Source organism: Polypterus senegalus, chromosome 5 (assembly GCF_016835505.1).
Source record: "Polypterus senegalus isolate Bchr_013 chromosome 5, ASM1683550v1, whole genome shotgun sequence".
NCBI lineage: Eukaryota > Metazoa > Chordata > Cladistia > Polypteriformes > Polypteridae > Polypterus > Polypterus senegalus.
The window spans coordinates 126,754,170-126,778,428 of record NC_053158.1 but is presented as its reverse complement, the minus strand read 5'-3'; the positions used below and the strand labels follow the sequence as shown (position 1 = coordinate 126,778,428).

The 24,259-nt window shown below is 43.0% G+C and overlaps 1 protein-coding gene across 4 annotated transcripts in view; it reads left to right on the top strand.

Annotated features, from left to right (window-relative positions):
• Positions 1 to 24,259, top strand: part of si:dkey-73n8.3 (uncharacterized protein LOC100150965 homolog) — a 66,960-nt gene that overhangs the window by 16,598 nt on the left and 26,103 nt on the right. For all 4 annotated transcript variants that reach the window (XM_039753320.1, XM_039753321.1, XM_039753323.1 and 1 more), the window contains exon 2: positions 4,861 to 4,976. In XM_039753320.1, the coding sequence (XP_039609254.1) occupies positions 4,861 to 4,976 (116 nt within the window). The remainder of the gene's footprint in view (positions 1 to 4,860; positions 4,977 to 24,259) is intronic.

The window sequence follows — 24,259 nt, the reverse complement described above, 5'->3', positions numbered from 1 at the left end:
AGGCTGTCTTTTTAAACAACTGGTCAGTAAGGATTCGAATTACTGAACCTAAGTGTGTGTGCTTTTTAATTAATGCTGGGCCTAGCAGAGCTGTTAGGACCCTCACACCCCTGTGCATTCCTTTTTTTTTTCTTTTTTTCAGCCTGTCAGTAACACAGATGACACATGCGTATGTAATGTATGTGTAGCTGTGCTGTCATCATTCATGGCTTTTTTTTAAATATATATATATTTATTTTTCTTTTAAATAGGTTTGTTATAGTCACAGACAGGACCGGGGGAAAACAAAAACAAAAGAAAAAGGAAGAAAGTGGGGAAAGAGTCAGATGGTGGACAATGGAAGAAAAGATAAAAAGGAGGATAGAGAGAGGGGGAGACAAAACAAAACACCGCCAATCTGCTTCAATACCTGTTGAGAAAAAGGGAAAAAACAAACAAAAAATAACAACAGCAGACAAAAACACAGCAACCAATATCTGTATCAATCACAGTGATTAATAAATATTAAATGCTATTGAACAGCACATAGTACTAATATTACAAGATAGGATTAGAGGGAGCTGCTAGGCAAGACAGTGTGTGTCTGTGATTACCTGATTATACACACGTGTTCACCTGTGTGCACACCTGTGTATGTGAGCGCACTTGTATTCATAAGGTTCTTCCATGTAAATGTCTAATAGTGTAATAGTGTGTGTGGGGAACTGCAGCCCCGCTCCCCAGGACCCGAAGCAGATATGTAGGAGACCCATGCCCCAGACATCCAGAGCAACCCCCGGACACAGGAGTCCTAGGTGGATCCACGCAGCCCCCACTCAGAAAAGAGCAGAGGAGAGCCCCGGAGGAAGGTCATCCAGCAGCCACCGTGCCAAAGCCCTGGGGGGCCATGGTGGCGAGCCCGCGGGCCCCGTCGGCAGTCGGCCGCACCAGGGAGGACCGGGCCCTGTGCCCCGGGATCCAAGAGCCCCCCGCCCACCAGCAGGGGCCTGACACAGCTGTGAGGTCCAGGTCCCGCCAAGCAAGGCATACAGGCACACGTATACACAAGCATACGTTCCCAGCTTCATGTGCACATATACAAACGCTCACACACTCATCCAACATGGAGACATACAAAAATGAACACTGTACACACACTCACACTCCCCATGTATACTTTACCTCTGGGGTGTAGACCAGGAGGACCGCCCCAGCTCCTGCAGTAGCCCGGAGGCCCACCAGCCCAGAACCTGACTCGACGGCCAGCTCCTCCTCTCAGCCCCCAGCCCCAGACGGCGAACAAAAAGAGCGGGGCCCCGCCTCTCCCGCTCTAATATGATGTTGGTGAGTGTTGTTCTGAAGTGCTTTTAAAACAGGAGAAGGATTTGGCTCTGAACACCTCTCCTCCCGAGAACCCTCACTGTCTATGAGTGATTTAAAATTGAGAAGTAGACACTGGCACCAGAGGTAAGGCTGAATGAACAGACCGCCCTCTTGACACCATTCAGTGTGTCCACCCCCAAGGCCCTATATGTATGTGTCATGAAAGGGTAGGTAATGGGAATGTCTAAGTTGTGAATTAAAATAGAGATACAGGTGGTCACTAGGGGGCAAAGGAGGAATACCTCCCCTGCACCCCAGCGACTCAACTGCACCTCAAGCCCCTTCGTGAGTGTTGGTGTGATGGAGCGGGAGAAGGGGAGCATCTAGGGATGGGAAGAAGAGGAAGAATGGGGGGGAATGCCCCCCACCCCGGTGCCAGCTCCCCTGCCGACCCCCACAGGCACCCCCGCTCCCCAGAAACCATCCAGGGCAGGGGGCCCAGGCCCAACGAGACCAGGGCCCACGCCAGCGGTACCACCAGGCGACCTGGAGAACGGCGCAGCCCTCCGGTCCCCACCACCATGTAAAAACTATGCCCATCCCAACATTCAGTCAACTCCCAAACTACATATGACAATAGAAACCCAGGCCGAGTCCATCCTCCACCTCTGTTGGCTCCTCCCGCCTGCAGAGTGGACACCTCATAAGCAGGGACCACTTGCAGACAGATGGCAACAACTTCCCCGCCAGCTAACGAGGCCCCCAGTTCCGCCGATGCGCTGAGAGCCTCCGCGCCAGGGCTGGGCCCGAGTACATTTACTGACCCACAACCCCGGCGACACACCCCACAGGACCCAAGCCCCCCAGACCCAGCCAGAACCCCAGCCCAGAGGCGGAGCAGCCCCAGAGCCTCCCGGGCGCGGCACGGCTACCAGGCTGGCAGCCCACGTCCACCAGCACAGGCTCCACCAGTAGCGAGGCATGCAGCTACCAGAGACGCACCATCCAAGAGTCCCCTATGCCCCGTCCAGGCCAGGACCACAGCCCCAGCGCTGACACCCCCAAGAAACCTGCCCCCCATGAGCCCCCAGATGCCCCCTGTGCATTCCTGACTTGTTGCCTGAGCTTGTAAACCTTCCTGCTGCATCATTCCCCATCCTTTGTTCTTTGGCTTGTCCTGTTTTATTCAAATCAAAACTGGTGCACTTTCTTTCTAACTCAGTCATTTGTGGACTAGCATTTTCAGACCTTTCACACACAAGCACTTGAATTCCTTTTATTTCCACTGCTCCTTGCTTTAATTCCACACTTTCTTCACTCAGTACCCATATTCCATTTACCCATATGCCAGTTCATGCCCTCTAGTCAACAATTGCCATTCACGCTCACCAGCTCCTCTGCCTTCTATCTGATTTCTTTTTCCCAAATCAAATTTCAATGCAGCACTGGTTACCTTTCCTAACAGTGGTGAAATATGTTATATGAAATATCTATATCATGTTCATTAAATCCTGGACAGACCTCAGAATCACCTGTAGGTTGTGGTGCAGTGGAGAATGATGGAAGGAAACACCTTTTCTGTTTTCCCTTCCTTTCATTCCTCTCCTTTTTCTCACAGTCACATTCCCACTCTTTATCTGAGCACTCATCCATCACATGTAAGTCACCCACTCATGTTTTAGGGTTCCAGTCAGATCCTGTTACTACTGCCCTAACTTTCACCATGGGCGATTTTCCACTGCTTTCACTGCTTTCCACTTTATCAGTGGGTGTTCTACATGCTAGCACCTCACAATTTTCACACCAACTGTTACATTATTCAAAACTTTCACACAACATTCTACAACTTTCACTTTCATTCACTTTGCTATTTTCTATCACATACTGATCTTCCTTATTACTAATAATACAAGATAGTAAACCTCTTATAACAGCAGCTGTCTTCTTTATTCCTGATCTCAGTTTTCCTGCTTTTAATCCTTCCAGCCCATATTCATTTTGTGGCATGCTCAGCTCAGCTTCTGGTTTCTCTACTTGCACTACAGGTTTCGATTTAATAGCTTTTGCCTGCTTCCCACTGCCACTGCATTGGAAGATAACTGCTTTTAATATGAATTTAGGCATTTCTCAGTCTACAATACTACTCTAATACAATTTGCCAACTTCGTTATGGGTTGGTCTACTTTTGCCCCTGTAAGCAAACATACATGTACATACACAAACATCCTAAAGAAATAAGTTCCGTATGAATGACGTATGTATGTCCCTCCCCTCTCTAGCATTTTAACCACTTAAGTGCTGTATGAAAGACGCATGCATGTCCCACCACTCCTTAGCACTTTAATTCGTGACTCACTACCACCAGCACTAATAAACATGTGGGTTTCCTTGTGACACACATGAAGTCTCTACACTTTGCTGGTTATATTCCATTCAGCAACCAAACAATGTTTTACTTCCACTGCACTTGTACACTGGGTGCCCTAAAATTCACATACATACACACATATATACAGCACATCAACAGTATTTGCAGACAGGGTGCAAAACATAGTTACCCCAAAATCCTGCTGACTATGCCAATTGTTTTGTATGCAAAATTTCACATCACAACAGCAAGTCACAATTGTGTGCCACATTATGCAGAACACTACATGCTTGTACAATGTGACACACTTTCTGTGGACTGTAGAGCAGTACATTAACAGAGTGGAAATGTTTTCTAATTACATAACCAAATTAATTATCTAAAAGCACCTTTACAGTTTAGCGTCAGCACCATCACCCATCCAATCCCAGCCAACACAGGGCACAAGGCAGGAAACAAACCCCGGGCAGGGAGCCAGCCCACCGCGGGGCGCACATACACACCCACACACCAAGCACATGCTAGGGACCATTTAGAATCGCCAATACACCTAACATGCATGTTTTTGACTGTGGGAGGAAACCAGAGTACCCGGAGGAAAACCATGCAGACACAGGGAGAACATGCAAACACTATGCAGGGAGGACTCAGGAAGTGAACCCAGGTCTCCTAACTGCGAGGCAGCAGGCTACCCACTGCGCCACCGTGCCTCCCAGCACCAAGCACCACAATGGATAAATCTCTGTTCTTTACATAGCTTTTTTAGGTTACTCTCTATCCTTAAAATGACTACTTGCCTTTTGCCCAACTTGTTAGCAGTAAAAACATGTCACTAATTAAGAAAAGGGTTTGAATGAATACCTGCAGCCTCTGCTGCTCTCCAGGCCTGGAGGTGAGGACCCCTGCTTTATAAGTTTGAAGTCAATTGGCCAAATCATATTCTAGAACTTATCATTTTAAGAAAAAAAAACTGAAAAAATATATAATGAATAAGAGGTTCTTTATTAACAAATAATGCACAGTTGTGTAATAATTACTATGAACCAAATACACTTACTATAAAATATAATAAATTAAGTCTAAAACAATTGAAATCTGAATTAAGATATAAGTAGACAGTTTCATTTTTATATCAGAGCTTTCATCTTCAAAATGTATACTTTTATTTAATTATGCATGTTGTTTAACAGAAGCATGTTCAGAAAGAAGTGGTCATCTGAAGAGAGGTTAGATGGGAAGACAGCCATAGTAACAGGTGCCAATACAGGCATTGGCAAGGAGACGGCGTGGGATCTGGCCAAAAGAGGTAAATAAATAAATAAATAATCTGCTTACAATAGTATAGTATTAATCTATATTTCTGCATTGTTTCAATTCTTTGGTCAAACAGTTAAAAAAGAAAAAAAATTAAATAATGGCTATTTTCTATGCAAAAGTATAAACACACTAATGAAAGTTAGTATCAGAATGTTAGCTTCAATCTGCAACTATATTTTCTCACTCATCAGAAGTTGAGGTGCCCAGAAAAACAGGTCTTGGTCCCAAAAACAAAAGGAGAGCTCCTTTAAGTAGATATTAGTAGGTGACATTAGTAATATCAGGTCAAGGAACGAGCTCAGGTTGTTTAATATATTTATGCCACTTAGATGAGTGCAGGACCCTTTCAGAAGAACAATGTTCATAAATGTTCAAAAGCCTACATTGACACTTTCACTTTGTCATTTTGAGAAATAACCCATTCATATTTGTTGAAATAAAAAAAAGTTATTTTTTATCCTTATTTATAACATAAAGACAACAGAAGATGGATATACAATATATCTATATATTTGCATTTATGTTGTGACAAATGTCCGGGGACATTACCCCACCGGGACACCAGGAGAAGGTAAGGACCGGGAGAGTGGCAGTATTTTCCCCAGAACATGAGAGGGCAGCCTTCCTGGGTTGCATGGCGGCCAAGGAACTGTGACACAACCCTGTGGGAGAACGTGGCCACCACCAGGGTGCAACTGGATAGCTCCAGAATGGTGGTCGACAGCACTTCCACCACAACAGGAAGTGCTGTCAGAAGAGGAGCTAAATCATCCTGCAGCACTTCCACCACACCCGACACACTAATCAAGAAGCACCTGGAACGCTTCCGGGTGCTGTATAAAAGAGGCCACCATAATTCACTCGTGGTGAGAGTCGGGATGGAGAAGGCAGGAGCCTGAGGAGGAGGAGAAGATGGCTGAAGACTTAGAGATAAAAGATAGCGAGAAAGAGACTGAGTTGGCCAGTTTAGGCATTGTGCTTCTCTTTTGTATAAATAAAGTTTGTGTATTCGGGACATTTAGTGTCTGTCTGTCTGTGGCCGGGCCAGTTTATCACAATGTATATAGATTGTAAGAGATAAGGCAGACCACAATAATTGTAAAGTAGTAGAGCAACAAAACAAGCAGTAATTGCAAAAACAACATCTTTTCAGACAGAAGTTCAACAGTGAACTGTTTTCCAAATGGCCAAACATTTGGAGCCTCATGTATAAACAGTGCGTATGAACAAAAACGTTGCGTATGTCTTTTTTCACGCTCATATCACAATGTATAAAAACAAAACTTGGCATCAAACCACGCATATTCTCATGCACAATCCATGCATACATAAATTTTCTGCTCAGTTTTGCAAACTGCCGCCACCCAGCGTCAAAGCAGTGCTACCGTTCCTGCATGGTTTCCCTTTCTTTATTAGATTCACATCCCTGATGTGGCTTTATCAAATACACTGAAATTTATTGTTTATAAATTTAAGGCATCTGATTGTACTTAATCTGTAACAATATAATGGTCCACGGAATGGCCAAAGTATTCCAAATACCATAGCTGCTTAAGCGTTATTACTCTCACTGCACCTTCTTCTTTCAGCTGTTCCCATTAGGGGTTGCCACATCAGATCAGCTTTTTCTATATTACTCTCACTGCACCACTCAGAGTGTTTATCCCACTGTATCTGAGTGTTGAATCACAGCTCTACAGCTGCTGATCAGAAAGAGAATTATTGGTATACAGCATCAAGCACACACTGCCTCAGCCATGCTGCCTATTTGAACTGCTCTCATACGGCAAACACTTCAGAGCCATTCCTGTACAGACCTCGCAGTTCAGAAACAGTTTCATCCCAAGAACTCTAAACGCAATCAATCACTCCATCAAGTGCTCCTTGTAGAACTGTTTGCACTTATAAGTACAATTACCTCACTGTAAACTTGTTTACAGTTATAATATTGCACAACCTGAGCCACTTTATAAAGCGTGCATTTACATATGATGACGATATCATTTTTAAGATGAAATGCAGCAAAATAAGTTTATTACATTATACAGATAAAATGTTAACATCATTTAAATAATCTATATTTTTAATGATTAAACATGTGAGGACATGGTGCTCAGTTTTGCAAACTGCCGGCACCCGGCGTCAAAGCAGTGCTACCGTTCCTGCATGGTTTCCGTTTCTTTTTTAGATGCACATCCCTGATGTGACTTTATCAAATACACTGAAATTTATTGTTTATAAATTTAAGGCATCTGATTGAAATGAAACTGTAACAATATAACCATAGCTGCTTTAGCGTTGTTACTCTCAGTGCACCACTCAGAATATTTTAACTCACTGTATCTGAGTATGGAATCACAGCTGTACAGCAGCTGATCGGAAAGCTCAACGGCAGATTATGTGGAGAGTGCAGAGGATTATCGGGATACAGCATCTAGCCCTGGAGAATATTTATAGCACATGCTGCCTCAGCCATTCGAACAGTCTATTTGAACCTCCCCCATTCGGAAAATGCTTCACAGCCTTTCCTGTAGGGACCTTGCAGTTCAGACAGAGTTTCATCATAAGACATATAAACGCACTCAATCAGACTATCAAGTGCTTCTAGTAGAACTGTTTGTACTTATAAGTACAGTTGCTTCACTGTAAACTTGCACTAGAGTTGTAATATACTACAATCTGAACCACTTTATGAACCATTTGCATATGTACATGTATATTGTTCTTATGCCTTCATATTGCATATTTTTCCATATTTTATATTGTATTATTATTATTATTATTTTATTATTTTATAGGAAAATGAGTTAATTGAGGATTTGCATATTGAATCACACAGTACCATACAATAACAATAAAGGAATTAAATTCAATTCAATAGAAGACAGCGCGTATTTAGTGATGATGATGACTGGCTAAGTCTGTTATTAACAATAATTAAATTTGTGGGCACGTTGCCTCAGTGGTAGCAATGAGCTGATACCACATCCAGGGATTGTTCCTGCCTCGCACTGTATGCTTGGTGGGACTAGCGTGACCCTGGATGGAATAATTAGACATGTACTATGAAGATATCTCAATGTTCTGTAAAAGTTTTGAAGAATCTGCATTATAATCTTATAGATGGCTTGACATTTATTATAGAGCTTATTGTGTGGAGAAAGAAATGGAATGACAGGAATTAGGGGTTGGTACATTTGAAAGAGGCAGTACTGCTGCAATAAATTATTTCATCGAAGGTCACGCACGTTGCAGCAAGCATCTTGTGGGAGGCAGGAACAATCTCTGGACAGGGCGCCAGCTCGTCACTACCATTGTGCCACCATGCCCCCATGTTTAATGCATGCTTTAATTAATTTCACCATGAAAATGACATCAAATATACATCTTAGTATTTAAATTGCTTAGAGTGCTGTATTATCATGAATGTAATGTATTCTTTGTCTTGTTGGCATAAGAGAAAGCACGTTTAAGAAGCACGTAGTGATTCACACACATAGAGCACATAGAAGGGCACATAGAATACTAAGCATTAAACGTGCTACTTTAGTTACACTGGGATCTGAGAACCCCTTGTAAATTAAACATTGATTTTACGATTATGTTTATGATGTTCTACTTTAATTACAACATAAACTACAAGATTAAAGTGAACATTTCAACCTTTTTTTCAATATGTCCCTATTTTGGCTTGTGCATGGTTTCGTGCACCGGATTTTTTTTTGTGCATACACACATTTCCACTTCGGTTCGTACACTTTGTTTTAGCACTCGGCATTATGCATGAGGCCACTGGTCATATGTTCATCTAACAGGAAGAGGCGGGTCCAGATGGCTGGGCACCGGAAGTGATGTCAGAGGTGTTACAGCTGTCAATCATATGGCCTGCAGAGGAAGGAAGAGAAAAGGCATTAGAACACAGTACCAACACCTGGAGTGGCAGATAATTACAATCACAGGAGCCCTTAAGCGCACGCATGTGACATTATATATATATATATATATATATATATATATATATGGCATGGATTGATTCGACAGCACCTGGGAAACCACTCGCCGCCAGGGAATGGTGGGGTATTAACTTTCTCCCTCTGCTTCCTCATAGAAAAAGACCTTCCTGCACCATAGGCTGGATTGACCGCAGTCGCGATACTTCCGCCCTTCCTCCGCCATCTTGCCCTGACGCCATCCTTCCCATCCTCCCTTGCGGTCCTTCCCGACATTCCTCCACTTCCGCTCCTCCCCAATAAAATGGCGCGACGCCAGGAGTCGCGTCGCGCATATGAACTGTTTGTTTATAATTTTGACCTGTTTTTTTGTGTGTACAATATACGGGCCGGAAAACCCCAACCCTTGCTACTGTCTCTCGGTCCTTTACAAGTGGCGTAGTCGGCAGGATAGAGATCCCGGAATGACGGAGGGACAGGACCTGAACACCGTGCTGCAGGGAATGAACGCCCAGCTCCAGGCCCTGCAGCAAGCGCAAGCCGCTACCAACCGGGAGCTGGAGGCCACGAGGCCAGGTTAGTGGAAGCCCAACGGGCGAGACCAGACCCGCCCAGGCAGCCGCCTCCTCCTATGGTACCGATGGGCCCTTCGGAGGACGCCGATGCCTACCTGGGCATGTTTGAGAGGACGGCCACCCGAACGAGTGGCAGCGGTCCAGTGGGCGCCCATCTTGGCGCCATACCTGAAGGGACCAGCGCTGGGCCTATTATGACCTCCCTGAGGAGGAGGCCGCTAATTACGACCTCCTCAAGCCCGAAATATTGGCCCGCTACGGCATTAGCCCGGCCAGCAGGCGGCCGAATGGCGGAACTGGGTCTTTGACCCCGAAAAGCCCGCTCGCGCCCAGGCGTTCGAGTTCTGGGGCAAGATGGGCCGCTGGCTACGGCCAGAGAGCCCCGACGGGCGGAAAGTGGTCGAGCGGGTGGCCTGTGAAGGCCTGGTCAATGCAATGCCCAGTTCCCTCGCCCAGCAGGTCGGGGACATGTCGGGCCTCCTCGACGCCCTGGAGCGCCAGTTGGCGGTCCTCCGACTTGGGGGGTCAGAAAAGCCTGCTCGCGGGAACCGGCAGGGACGGGCGGCCACCCCGAGCCCCTCGGCGCGCTGCAGAAGCGCCAGCCAGAGCCAAAGAGAGGCCGGGTCCGCCGCGCTGTTTCAAGTGTGGCGAGACCGGCCACCTGCTGCCAAACTGCCCCCATCACATCGCCCCGGAGCCTATGGACTGCAGCTGGACATCAACGGAGAGGTATTGTACCCCGCCGCATCCCTTGGCGAGTCCGAATACGGGAGTGGTGTTGCTAAATGGGCACGCCGTGGTGGCTTTGTTTGATTCCGGCAGCAACATTACCATTGTTGCTCGCCGCTTGTCTTACCGCAACAGTGGTTAAAGCAGCATTTGTTGGTTACCTGTGTACATGGGGGACTAGGTCATATCGTTCCGCCACTGCTATCTTACCTGGAAGGGGAACCAATCCAAATGACGGTCGCTGTGTTACCTGACCCCCTTCCCAGTGATCTGGGACAAGACTGGTCTAAAAGAATCAGCGGTAAGCCATTCGCCGCTCCCGGGGCCTCGTTGGATCTTGTCATGAGGGGAAAAGGCAACCCTCCCGCGGCCTCCACGCCGTGCACAAGGGCAGGCCCTATGGGCGCTGGTGTCTCGGGGACCTTCCGTGGCTACGGACCTTGACCCGAAGATTCCGCCGGAGAAGGGACTAGCCAGGAACTCTTCCCGGCCCAGGCCCCAAGACCCTCTCGGCGCCTGGACCATCAATTTCGGTCCACGCCGGCCTCCTTTAAGAGGGAGCAGTGGAATGATGACTCCCTGCGCTTTGCCCGGAATGCGATTGTTCTGCCTAACAGCTCGACAGCGGACGGATCCACACCGGGAACCCTTCTTTGTCCTTGAGAATGATCTGTTGTACCGAGTGGCTACCCATGAGGGCGAGGTGCGGAAGTTGTTGCTAATTCCGCGTACCTTCCGGCGGGAGATATGCGAGTTGGCACATGCTCACCTCCTAGGCGCCCACCTCGGGCGAAAAACACTGGAGAGGATTAAGCTCCGCTTTTACTGGCCTGGGATCAATGAGGAGGTCCGGCGGTTCTGTCAATCCTGTCCGAGTGCCAGACCCGCCAGATTCCTAGGAGGGACCGTGCTCCTCTAGTCCCTATTCCCTCGTGGACATCCCTTTGAAAGGATAGGGGTCGATTTGGTGGGACCCTGGAGCCCTCAACCCGTGGCCACAAGTATATCCTAGTCATGGTGGACTATGCCACCCGGTACCCAGAGGCGGTTCCCCTGCGCCCGCTAATACTAAAAGCATCGCGACGGAACTGGTTAACTTGTTTTCACGCGTGGCATACCCAAGGAGGTCCTCACGGACCAGGGTACGCCCTTCACTTCGGATACGTTCAAGGAGGTGGCCAAATTACTGCAGATAAAGCACCTGAAAGCGCCAGTCTATCACCCGCAAACTGACGGGTTGGTCGAACGATTTAATCAGACGCTTAAGCAGATGCTCCGCAAGGTAGTCAGCGGGCGGCAGGAACTGGGACCAGCTCCTCCCTCGTGCTTTTGCCTACCGGGAGGTACCCCAGGCCTCTACGGGCTTCTCCCCTTTTGAATTACTATACGGGCGACAACCCGGGAATCCTCGACATCCTAAAAGAAGGCTGGGAGGCCGAGGCTCTTCCCTCCTCTAATATTTTGATGAGTACGAGCGCAACTGCGCGACCACTCACAAAGATCAGGCCCCTCCTAAAAGAGCACGTGACTGCGTGCGCAAGCAGCGCAGGCCCGGTGTTACAACCGCAACTCCGTCCTCAGGGAGTTCCGCCGGGGACCGAAGTTATGGTGCTCGCCCCACCTCCCACTTTCGAAGCTGCTCGCCACTGGCAAGGGCCTTACGAGGTTAAGGAGAGAAAGGACTGCGTCGACTATTTGGTAAACAGCCCAATGCCGTCGACCGAGTGAGAGGATCTATCATGTCAACCTGTTAAAGCCCTGAGAGATAGAGAGGAGCTCCCAGCTCCGTAGGTCACTCTCCCTTTCAAGCACAACTGCCCTTAACCTCGGCGAAGAGCTGACCCCAAGCAGCGGCAGGAGTTAGCCCAAACACTCCGAGCCATCCCGAGGTAGTGAGCGAGTCACCCGCCGGACCGCTGATTGAGCACGATATAGTCACGGAGCCCGGGGTAATCGTCCGGGAGAGGCCCTACCGACTCCCGGAGGCAAAACGCGCAGAGGTCGAACTGGAGGTGAAACGTATGTTGGACATGGACATAATTGAAGAGAGCCATAGTCCCTGGTCCAGCCCTATTGTCCTCGTCTCCAAGCCAGACGGCTCCTGGAGGTTCTGTAATGACTTTAGACGCCTGAATCAGATCTCCAAGTTCGATGCCTACCCCATGCCCCGCATTGACGACCTCCTTGAGCGGCTGGGTACGGCTCGATATCTGACTACCCTTGACATGACAAAAGGGTATTGGCAAATTCCTTTAACGGCATCCGCAAAGGAGAAAACGGCCTTTAGCACCCCTAGCGGGCACTGGCAGTACAAGGTCCTCCCATTTGGGCTGCACGGGGCCCCGGCGACCTTCCAACGCCTGGTAGATAGAGTGCTGAAGCCCACCAGTCCTATAGCGCCGCCTACCTGGATGACGCTTGTCATCTATTCCGCACCTGGGAGGAGCATCTACTGCAGGTCGCAGCTGTCCTCCGAACACTGGCTAAAGCCGGCCTCCGCATAAACCCCCGGAAGTGTTTTTTTGGATTAAAGGAGGCCAAATATTTAGGCTACCTCGTGGGACAAGGACAGGTGCGGCCACAGAGCTCCAAAGTTAAAGACATCTTAGAATGGCCCCGTCCGAGTACCAAGAAACAGGTGCAGGCTTTCTTGGGGCTTGCGGGTTACTACCGCCGGTTTGTTCCCCGTTTCTCCGAAAGAGCAGCACCCTTGACTGACCTGACAAAAGGGCGCCCTATACGTGGTGTGGACCGACAAAGCAGAACAGCGTTCAGTGACCTAAAGAAGGCCCTAACGTCGGCACCTGTGTTACGGACGCCCGATTTTGGGCTCCCGCTTATTCTCCAGACCGACGCTTCGGACACAGGCCTGGGTGCCGTGCTGAGCCAAAGCGTCGATGGTGTCGAGCACCCTGTGATGTACCTTAGCCGGAAACTGATGGACCGGGAGACCCGGTACGCGGCAGTGGAGAGGGAGGCCTTGGCCATTAAGTGGGCAGTGACCCACCTCCGGTACTACCTGCTGGGTCGCGAATTCGCTCTGGTGACTGATCACGCTGCACTTCAGTGGATGTCCCTGCACAAAGAGTCGAATCCGGGTCACCAGGTGGTTCCTGGACTTACAGCCGTATAAGTTCACTGTCACTTATCGGGGGGCACCCTTCAGGCCAATGCCGATGCCCTCTCTCGTATTCACGACCTCTCGGTTAGGTCCGCCCGACCTGACGGTCCTGGGCTAAGGGGGATCGTGTCACGCGACGCTGGAGTAGGAGGCCGCGGATTGATTCGACAGCACCTGGGAAACCACTCGCCGCCAGGGAATGGTGGGGTATTAACTTTCTCCCTCTGCTTCCTCATAGAAAAAAAGACCTTCCTGCACCATAGGCCTGGATTGACCGCAGTGGCGATACTTCCGCCCTTCCTCCGCCATCTTGCCCTGACGCCATCCTTCCCATCCTCCCTTGCGGTCCTTCCCGACATTCCTCCACTTCCGGCTCCTCCCCAATAAAATGGCGCGACGCCAGGAGTCGGCGCGCATTATGAACTGTTTGTTTATAATTTTGACCTGTTTTTTGTTTGTACAATATACGGGGCCGGAAAACCCCAACTCTTGCTTCTGTCTCTCGGTCCTTTACAATATATATATATATATATATATATATATATATATATATATATATATATATATATATATATATATATATATATATATACTGTATATATATATATATATATACTGTATATATAGACAAAAGACATTAATTAAAAAACAACACAAAACATAAAATTACAAAAGCTTAGTTTAAGTTTTCCAATTCTGTCTCTTGGCTTAAACAGAACTTTCCACTGTTACAGGAAAAGGCATACAACTTGAGAATCAAATCATGAGATTAAGATGGAGTAGTTCACTGGCTGGTTGCCAGCAAATGGTACTGATTTGCTCACAGCAGCTAGCCTTTTCTGTAGCTTACGACCAACCACACAACACAAAGTTCTCTCTTTCTTTATGTGTGTGTGTGTGTGAGTTGCTGCTGGGCCCTTTTTTTAACTGGATTTGAATGAGAAACCAATAAATAGCCAGAATGTATCCTTCACAAGATTATTATCTTTAGTTCGAGTTACACTAATATCATAATACATTAGCTGGTTTTGTCCTAACTATTAAATTACAATTAATAGTTCTTCAAATCAAAGTATAGTTATTATTTGAGGTGAACGATACTTTGTTCCTTTCCTGGTCAGCTTTCGTGAAAGGGTTTTTCAGCAAGCTTTCTTTTCTTTGTTCAGGAGGTTTCCTTCTTCGCTTTTTGTTGCACTTTCTGATACTGCAACTTTCTCTTCCACGGTTTTACATAATGTGTCCTCAAATGATAGCAAAGTTACACCTGATAGTTCAGCTGGTGATCAGTCAGTGAAGATGAACACATATATTACATATGGTCTTGATCTGTCCTCTTTGTGTTCTTGCTGTCCCTCAGCAAGATAGGACTAATGGTAACCTTGTCCAAACTCCAGGGGCCTCATGCATAACGGCATGCGTAGAATTCACTCTAAAACATGGTGTACAGACAAAAGCGGAAGTGTTCGTATGCACAACAAAATCCAGATGCATAAATTTATCAACTTCCATGTTCTTCCACTACATAAATCCCGGTCAGCGTCAAACGTAACGCACGTGCACGCGCCAGCTGCCAATCCCCAACTCCTCCCAGAATTACTCTTCTTTGAATATGCAAATCAATATAAATAGCCTTTAAGCTCAGCATTCTATGAAAAGACAATGGCAAAAGATATTGGGAAAATAGAAGAATTTCAGCGAATACCGAGTGGAGGCGGGAACAATGTACCATTTGTTGGTTTAAACAGTGGTATAAACAACAAAAGGAAGTTGTGACATAGAGTGTCGGAGAAACTCAAAAGTTCAACTTCACAAAGTCGCACAGTGCCGAAATAAAAAAGAAGTTTTTAGTCAGATATCAAAGTCACTGTGAAAAGACGAGTTGTAGCCAACTATCTGAGAGTCATACGGAAGCTTATTAGGGTACAGAGAAAAGACAAAAAATAGGCACACAGTGACAAAAAAAGCTTGAAGTGTCAACTTTAATCTCGAAATTTCCACTTTAATCACTTAGTTTATTTTGTCATTAAGTAGAACATTATAAACTGCATCTTAAAATCATTTCATTTACTAGTTTCTCAAAAACCGTTGTAACTAAAGTAGCACGTTAAATGCTTTCTTTTGTATGTGTTCTTCTATGTCCTCTATTTGTGTGAATCACTACGTGCTTCTTAAATGAGCTTTCTCTTCCTCCGACAGGACACAGAATCCATTACATTCATGATATTACAGCTCTCTGAATAAATTAAATACTGAGGTGTACAGTGATCCCTTGCTGTATCGCGCTTTGACTTTCGCGGTTTTGTCGCGGATTTTATATGTAAGCATATGTAAATGTATATTGCGGATTTTTCGCTGATTCACGGATTTCTGCGGACAATGGGTCTTTTAATTTATGGTACATGCTTCCTCAGTTTGTTTGCCCAGTTGATTTCATACAAGGGACGCTATTGGCAGATGGCTTAGAAGCTACCCAATCAGAGCACGTATTACATATTAACTAAAACTCCTCAATGCTATAAGATATGCCTCCTGCGCGGTGCTCGATTGTTTGTTTGTCTCTGCCTCTATCTCACCCTCTCTGACATTCTCTGCGCCTGACGGAGGGGGTGTGTGCTGAGGTGTTGTTTTCACAGAAGCTGTTTGCCTAGTGGATACGGACGCTCCTCTAAGAAATGCCGCTTTTTCGAGGTGTGTCCAAAAGCACACTTATTGGTTTTTTGATTGTTTGCTTTAATCTCGCGCTCTCTCGCTCTCTCTGACGCGTTCTCTGCGCTTGACGGAGGAGATGTGAGCAGAGGGCTTTTGCACAGAGGCTGTTTGCTTAGAAGATCGGACGCTCCTGTAAAAAATGCTGAAAGGCTACCTTCGCATTGATCCCTTCATTGCCGCTGCTTTATCGCAGTGCTTGCATACTTAAAAGCGCAACAGCCCTATTGATTTTTCATTGTTTACTTTACTCTCTCTCTGACATTCTCCGCTCCTTAAGCGCACTTTGAAGAGGAAGATATGTTTGCATTCTTTTAATTGTGAGAAAGAACTGTCATCTCTGTCTTGTCATGGAGCACAGTTTAAACTTTTGACTAAAGGGTGTTATTTCATGTCTAGAGGGCTCTAATAATGTTAAAAAACGTATTTAGAAGGTCGTAAACAGGTTTTCTATGCTCTAACTGCGAAAATATTAGATTTATAAATAAAGAATCCTACTTCGTGGAAATTCATTTATCTGTCTGGAGCGGATTAACCGCGATAAACAAGGGTTTACTGTATAACTGTGCGGAGAATATTTATAAACAGTGTGGGAGAGTTTCTAAGGGCTTAAAATATATAAAAATAATCATACAAACATATGGTTTCTACTTCGCGGATTTTCACCTATCGCGGGGGGTTCTGGAACGCAACCCCCGCGATCGAGGAGGGATTACTGTATACTTGATATCATTTTCATGATGATAAGAATTAAAGCATGTATTAAACATGGGAACACGGTGACGCAGTGATAGTGACGAGCTAGTGCCCTGTTCAGAGATTGTTCCTGCCTCACACAAGATGCTTGCTGCACCGTGTGCTACTTTTGATGAAATAATTTATTGCAGCAGTACTGTCTCTCTCAAACATACTAACTCCCAATTTCTGTCATTCCTTTTCTTTCTCCAAGTACCCAGTCGCAACACAATCAGCTCTGTAATAGATGTCAAGCCATTTGTAACTTAGAACGTAGATTCTTCAAAACTTTCAAGGAACATTGAAATATCTTCGTAGTACGTGTTCAATTATTCTATCCATCTATCCATCCTGTGTCGCGTCAGTCCCAGCAAGAGTACAGAGCGAGGCAGGAACAATCCCTGAACGGAGAGCCAGTTTGTCACTACTGTAGTCCATTGTCTCCTCACATGTTTAATTATTAACAATATAATTTATTTAAATGATGGCTACGTTTGCTAAGCCAACAGTTGGGTTCCAGCCTGGCAAAATGGATAATGCCAGTCTGTCTTACATCTCTCCGCCTCCATCCAGGTGTGCTCATCAGCTTTTAAAATCATTCTTTATACTCACAGTAAGAATGTAAGCCTCTCTTTATCATAAAAAGATCAGTTCATAAAAATAGCAAAGATTCTGTTTTCATGTAGCAAGATAATAAGGCAAACAACTATAAAATGTTGGAGCACCATATGGCAAATCCAGTGTAACTGATTGAATGAGGAAAAAAAGATTGTACGAAATAACAGCAGCTATTGCTGTGGTGAAACATCATTGCAGACACAAGTCCATCAACTGCTGGGATATGGGGGTGGCATTCTATTTAAGGCAGCCCTGGAGGAAGGGATGGGCTCAAGTTGCTGGAACCAGAATTGATATCACTGCTCCTCACACTGTTGTTCTTCTACTCTGAGGCCAAGAGGAAAGGCAGTAAGTTACAATGCAAGTCCTCGATTCAGAATGGAATTCCAAATAGATGAGCTCTGAAGTTGTCTGCCAATCACATCTGTGTGATAATGTTAAATTTCATTCTGTAGAAATATAAAATAAGGCTTAAATATATAGGTAAGTGGCTTGTCTACTATTTTATAGTGGTATGTAATATCACTCACAATTAGAAGACTGTACTGCTTCAGCCTTGTCATGTGGCTTTCTTTCAAAATTAGTTACTGGAGATACAGCAAGAAGATAATTTACTATTTTTAAACAAAGTCTAGTAAATCACATTATACCATTTATAAAATCTTTCTGTTTTTAATATGTTGTTATATTATAATGTTAATTATTTTCTCTTATAGTTGGATCTTGATCATTTGGTCACCTAATGTTAGTGGTGGAGAGGGTATCAACAGTCTTATAGTTTACAGTCCAATGTCGCTTCCAGATCTAAAAACATTTTTGGTTATTGTGAAGAAAAGCACTTCTTGTTTTAGTTTTAGTTTTGTATTTAACTGTCATATTTAACTAGCATACTAGAACTCTTTTTTACATTAAAGTGCCTGAATTGAATACACCATAATAAGTGTTCTGAATGTTCTCATCACAGTGGGGCACAGTAACACAACTTCACAGGGCAAATAAAAAAAGTAGAAGATGAAAACCAAAACTTACTAATAAGAAATTATTACAAGTTATCCATTAATTCAGACAACATGACTCCACATGGCTCTGGCTTAAATAGTTTTGTGTTTGTGATACCATGAGCTGAAGCTTCTAGGAATCTTAACATTGAAAATGAACAACAGCATCATAGCAAATGTTGCTCAAAATGGTAGTACTCATGAGAAGAGAAAACAGCAATGCAAAGTAACAAAATAATAATAGTAAATACATTATAAATCCCAAAACCAAGCAAAAAATCAAGGTGAAAGTGAATCTAAAATATCCATGATATAATAAATCAAAAAAAAAAATAACATAGCTCAGGAAAAATAATTTATTCTTTCTAAACAACAAAAACAAAACAAAAAAAGACACATACTCATGACAACCAAACTAATGAAGCACATTACATTAGATACCAGCAAAGTGCATTGTTCTATTGTTTTTCTAAGTACAAATAGCACATGTAAATGGAATTGACTAACCCCATGGGTCCTGAATTATCTTGGCAAGGAAAAATGTTGTCCTAATGTTCCACAACAAAAGACAGAATCCATATTGCTCCTCCTCAACCTATGGTTCAGTTGTTGGTTGGCGCCTCCCTTGCAGTTCTCTGTAAAAGTAACTGGAACAGACCCTCTTGTTTTCCTTATTAAAATGGGCACCACAACACCAGTCATAATGCAATTCTTAGTGATACTGCATTTTTAATTATTGTATAGTGAGATGGACCACTGTTACAGTAAGCTGCAGTTTACAATACATAATAAGAATGAGTCAGTCAGTTATTTTCCAACCTGCTACATCCTAACATAGGGTCATGGGGGTCTGCTAGAGCCAATCCCAGCCAGCACAGGGTGCAAGGCAGGAACAAATCCCGGGCAGGGCACCAGCCCACCGCAGGGCACACACACACGGGACAATTTAGGATTGCCAATGCAACTAATTACGTGTCTGCGTGGATTTAAATTGTACTGAACAGAGCTAATCTGAGTAAAAGTTATACCATAGGATTACTGAGTCACTGAGCTCAAATACTAATTAAACTTAAACACCTTATTGAATTACAACTTTAATAACTACACTGTGTTTGTTTATTTGGCTCAAAGCATTCTGGACATGCCAAGGACCTCACATCAAGAGTCAGAACCTTTTTCTCTAACTTTTGCACAAGCAGTTTAAAGTGCAGCAAATACAATTTTCCATAACATTATTAATGAAACCATGAAGCGCAAGTACAATACACTGATACTATTTATTGCAATTGAGCTGTAAACAAGAATGTGTTCATGTTTTTAATTAACTGTGAGACCAGCTGTGAAAATTAGCAAATATTTCAGAAAAAAAAATAGCTACGGACAATCAGCTATTGACTCAAGCACCATGGTTAAGTTAGACACATTTTTTCCTTTTAACCATTAAATCACTTTGACAGTGTCATGATCCAGAGAATTGTAAAGGGATGATTATTGGCACAACTGATATTTCTGCCATTTTATATATATTTAACCATGAATTGTAATTTTTAAGCCAACCTAATATAGCTTGTGTTAGACAAAAATAAATGCAATTGAACCAAGACTATATTAAATATTATGAAAATGTAATATATTCCTGTAAAGCACACTTCCACTTATGGGCCAATAATGCTACTCAATATAGTACAAAAGCATATAGAATGAATAATATGCAGCATTAATTTAAAATATTTAAAATATAATACTATGACCATGCTAAATTAATCCTAGTATGTGTGTGTGTGTTGTGATCATGTTTCTGAGTGCATTCTCCCTGCGATGGACTGGCGCCCTGTCCAGGGGTTGTTGTTGCCTTGCGCCATATAATTGCTGGGATAAGCTGTGGACCTCTGTGAGCCATCTCAAGATTAAGCATTCTTACAAAATGGCATGGTATATTATGACCAGGTGAAAATGGCAGTCCAGTGGGCTAATTTTTATTTAAAAAAAGACATGGAAGTAAAATCTATATATTTGGATAAACAAGGAGAGATTACCAAAAAATAAGTAGTGATTAAATAACTAAAATAAATATAACAAAACTAGCATTGATATTCAAAAGAGAAACTAAAAATTGTAAGAAAGGTCAAACAAAATGCCATTACACTAACTTGAGAGCCTCACTACACTCAGCAGTCACTGGATTTGTTAAAGAAATCCAATGCCTGGACGCCACAGAATAAGCCCACAAGAAAAAACTACAAGAAAATGGCTGTGAAGTGACAACATTAAAATAGCACATTATTGCACGTACTAACCATTCATCAACAACACCTAACTTTGCTAACGCCTAATTGACTTACTCTTTGGGCACCCAGGTAAACACATTTTCCACATTTGTAATGAAGTCTTTTTTCATTTCTTTTATGCTTAAAATGAAATTATGGTTTTGAATACATTCTTATTTATCCTGGTGTTTTGGTAAGGCAACATATTTCTTGTTAATTGGGCATGAAAGTAAGAATTTCACTGTACTCTGTGCACATTCTACTGCTACAATTACTACTATTTGCCTTACAATTAAAATTATATTAGTTTTTCCATGTCACTAACCTACATCATCTTTTGGGGACCAATCCATTCAAGCATGAAAAAAGATGTCAAATTATTATCCAAAAAATATGACATTTTTATTTTGCTATGGAAAGTTGACCTTCCACAATAATCGTGCAAAACTGAGTTACAATGAATATAAACAGTAACCTCAAAGACAGAAGGAAAAGAAAAAGTCAGAATTTCTTATTAGAGAGTAGCAGAATACCCACGCTTCACAGCGGAGTAGTAGTGTGTTAAAGGAGGTATGAAAAAGCAAAGGAAAAATTTTAAAAATAACGTAACATGATTGTTAATGTAATTGTTTTGTTATTGATATGAGTGTTGTTCTCATATCTATATATATATATATATATATATATATATATACTGTATATATTTTTACTATCTATATCTATATATATATATATATAGCAAAATACCCACGCTTGGCAGCGGAGAAGTAGTGTGTTAAAGAAGGAAAGAGAAACAAAAGGAAATATTTTGAAAATAACGTAACATGATTGTCAATGTAATTGTTTTGTCACTGTTATGAGTGTCGCTGTGATATATATATATAGCAAAATACAAGCAATTTGCTGCGATGTCGTGTGTTAAAGAAGTTATGAAAAAGAAAAGGAAACATTTTAAAAAATAATGTAACATGATTGTTAAAGTAATTGTTTTGTGCATTTGGCAGCAGCGTCACAAAGTTGTTTTCGTCTAGCTGCATCAGAAAATGTACCACAACGTCTGACACGCCTCCTTTTTACTGTTTTCTCACAGCTTGGATTGCTGCTGTCATAATAGGTTTGAGTCTACATATATATATATATACACACACATATATATATATATATATATATACACACACACATATATATATATATATATATACACACACACACATATATATATATACATATACATATATATATATATACATACATATATATATATATAGACATACATATATATGTATATATATGTATATATGTATATAGATATGAAGATATGTATGTATATATATATACACACATACACACACACACACATACATACATATATATACACATCTTCATATCTCTATACATATATACATATCTATATACATATCTACATATACACATATATATATACATACCTATCTACATCATATATACACACACATACATACACACACACAAATTATATATGTGTGTGTGTGCGTGCGTGTGTGTGTGTATGTATGTATGTATGTGTGTGTGTATATATATATACACACACACATACATACATACAAACATACACACAAGTATATATATGTGTACATATATGTATGTGTCTATATGTGTGTGTATAGCTTTGGTCACTGAGTGCAAGGGAAAAATAATAAAATATAGTCTATAAGTTATTAAACAGTAAAACATTAACGTTTTAAGAAGTACAGGTACATTGAGCACTACTGGAGTGGTTGCGGGTAAACTACATTTTAAAGACTGTGTAACACAACTAGTAAGTAGTACTAACAGCAGCTAAAATGTATATGGATCATCTCTCGGTAGTAGATCCCTTTTGAAAGGCGCTACACGACGGCTGTGGAACAGAAATTACATTTTCTATGTGAACGTTCAAATTTCTGGCTCTGGTAATGTGCCTTACCGGCATTTAAAGAAAATTAGTTTTGTGTCCTCTGCAGCGTTAAGAGAGGAAGGCTTTGGTTTGGGATAAAAGGAAAAGAGGTGTAAAGAAAGGAAAGTTGCCTTTTTCTTTTATATAGTATAGAGAGATGTGTTCGCTGACGATATAATCGCCTTTTGGGGACAGTAGCGGTGGGTCTTGTGTAGACTGGTGAGATGTCCCTGCCATTAATCGGCTGTGATGGCACTGTCAGTCGTCCACTCGTGTGCGTGTCTTCATAATCCGAGCTGACGACCTCATAATCGTATACGTGCATAAGAAAGTGCGAATCGCCTTAATATTACTTTGCCGCGGTGTAGAAAAGGGGTCCCATGTTTGCACTTGTCTGGGCTATAGCTCAGAGGAAGGATGAAAAAAATTAAAAGTGCTCACTTTGACTTAAGGCAGAAGCGCAGTCAGCGTCTCAAAGGCCGGCACAGCTATGCGTGCGCGCCGGCTGCTCAACTTTTGCTGGGCAGGAGACCCCAGTTTTTGCAGACACGTTCACGATATCAAAAGTCTCAGCTCTTTGGAGGTCATTCATATATATATATATATATATATATATATATATATATATATATATATATATATATATATATATATATATATATATATATATATATATATATATATATATATATAGCAAAATACCCGCGCCTCGCAGCGGAGAAGTAGTGTGTTAAAGAAGTAATTAAAAAGAAAAGGAAACATTTTAATAATAACGTAACATGATTGACATTGTCATGAGTGTTGCTGTCATATATATGCCTGCCTGAATAAGTCACCCTCGCTTCGCTCTTACTTTTTTACCGTTCATTTAATCATGGCTTGTGGCCGAAAAATATAAAATGGAAGGAGGATTACACTGAGTATGGCTTTACCAAAACAATTATTGATGGCGAATTGATTATTCATAAAGCTTGAATTTGTGATCTGTATTTCTGTGTTAACCTCATATTTTTTCATACTTCTTCTCAAACCAAGGTGGTGCAAGGGGAAAATGAATCGGGATGCGCTGATCAATGTAATCGGTGTACCAGGAAATCATGCATTGACAAAAGCTCTCATTTGCTTGTAATGCAAAGTGTGATTAAATGCATTATTTTTTAATGCGTTATGAAGCATATGCATCGAAGCTTCTCAGCTGTGCTTGTGCTAAGAAAACGAAAGATTTTAAAAATAACGTAACACGATTGTCAATGTAACCTTTTGTAAGTAGTGCCTGGAGGATTCAGTGTGGAGAAACACTAGAGACAGAGTGTGTATTAAGTTGTGGATTTTTCTGGGAGTATTTGGTGGCAGTGTGACGAAGTTGCTTCGAAAGACGGCGTTACCCGCGGAGCTCAGCTCAGAGCGAAATGAGGTAAATGGGAGGGGAAATGATGACGTCATTCCCCCACCCGCCTTAACTGTCAATACCCCACAAACACAGTCTCGGAATTTGCATAAGCACACCCCTTCACCTGCAATTTTAACTTAGTTACAAAATGATCAAAACTCTCGTTTATATCCTGCGTCGTCTCATTAAACTTGTATCCCGCATTACCCGTGGGCATGAGAAACGCCAGCGGCAGCCTGTCTATGAACTTAATTTAAAGTTTTGGTTT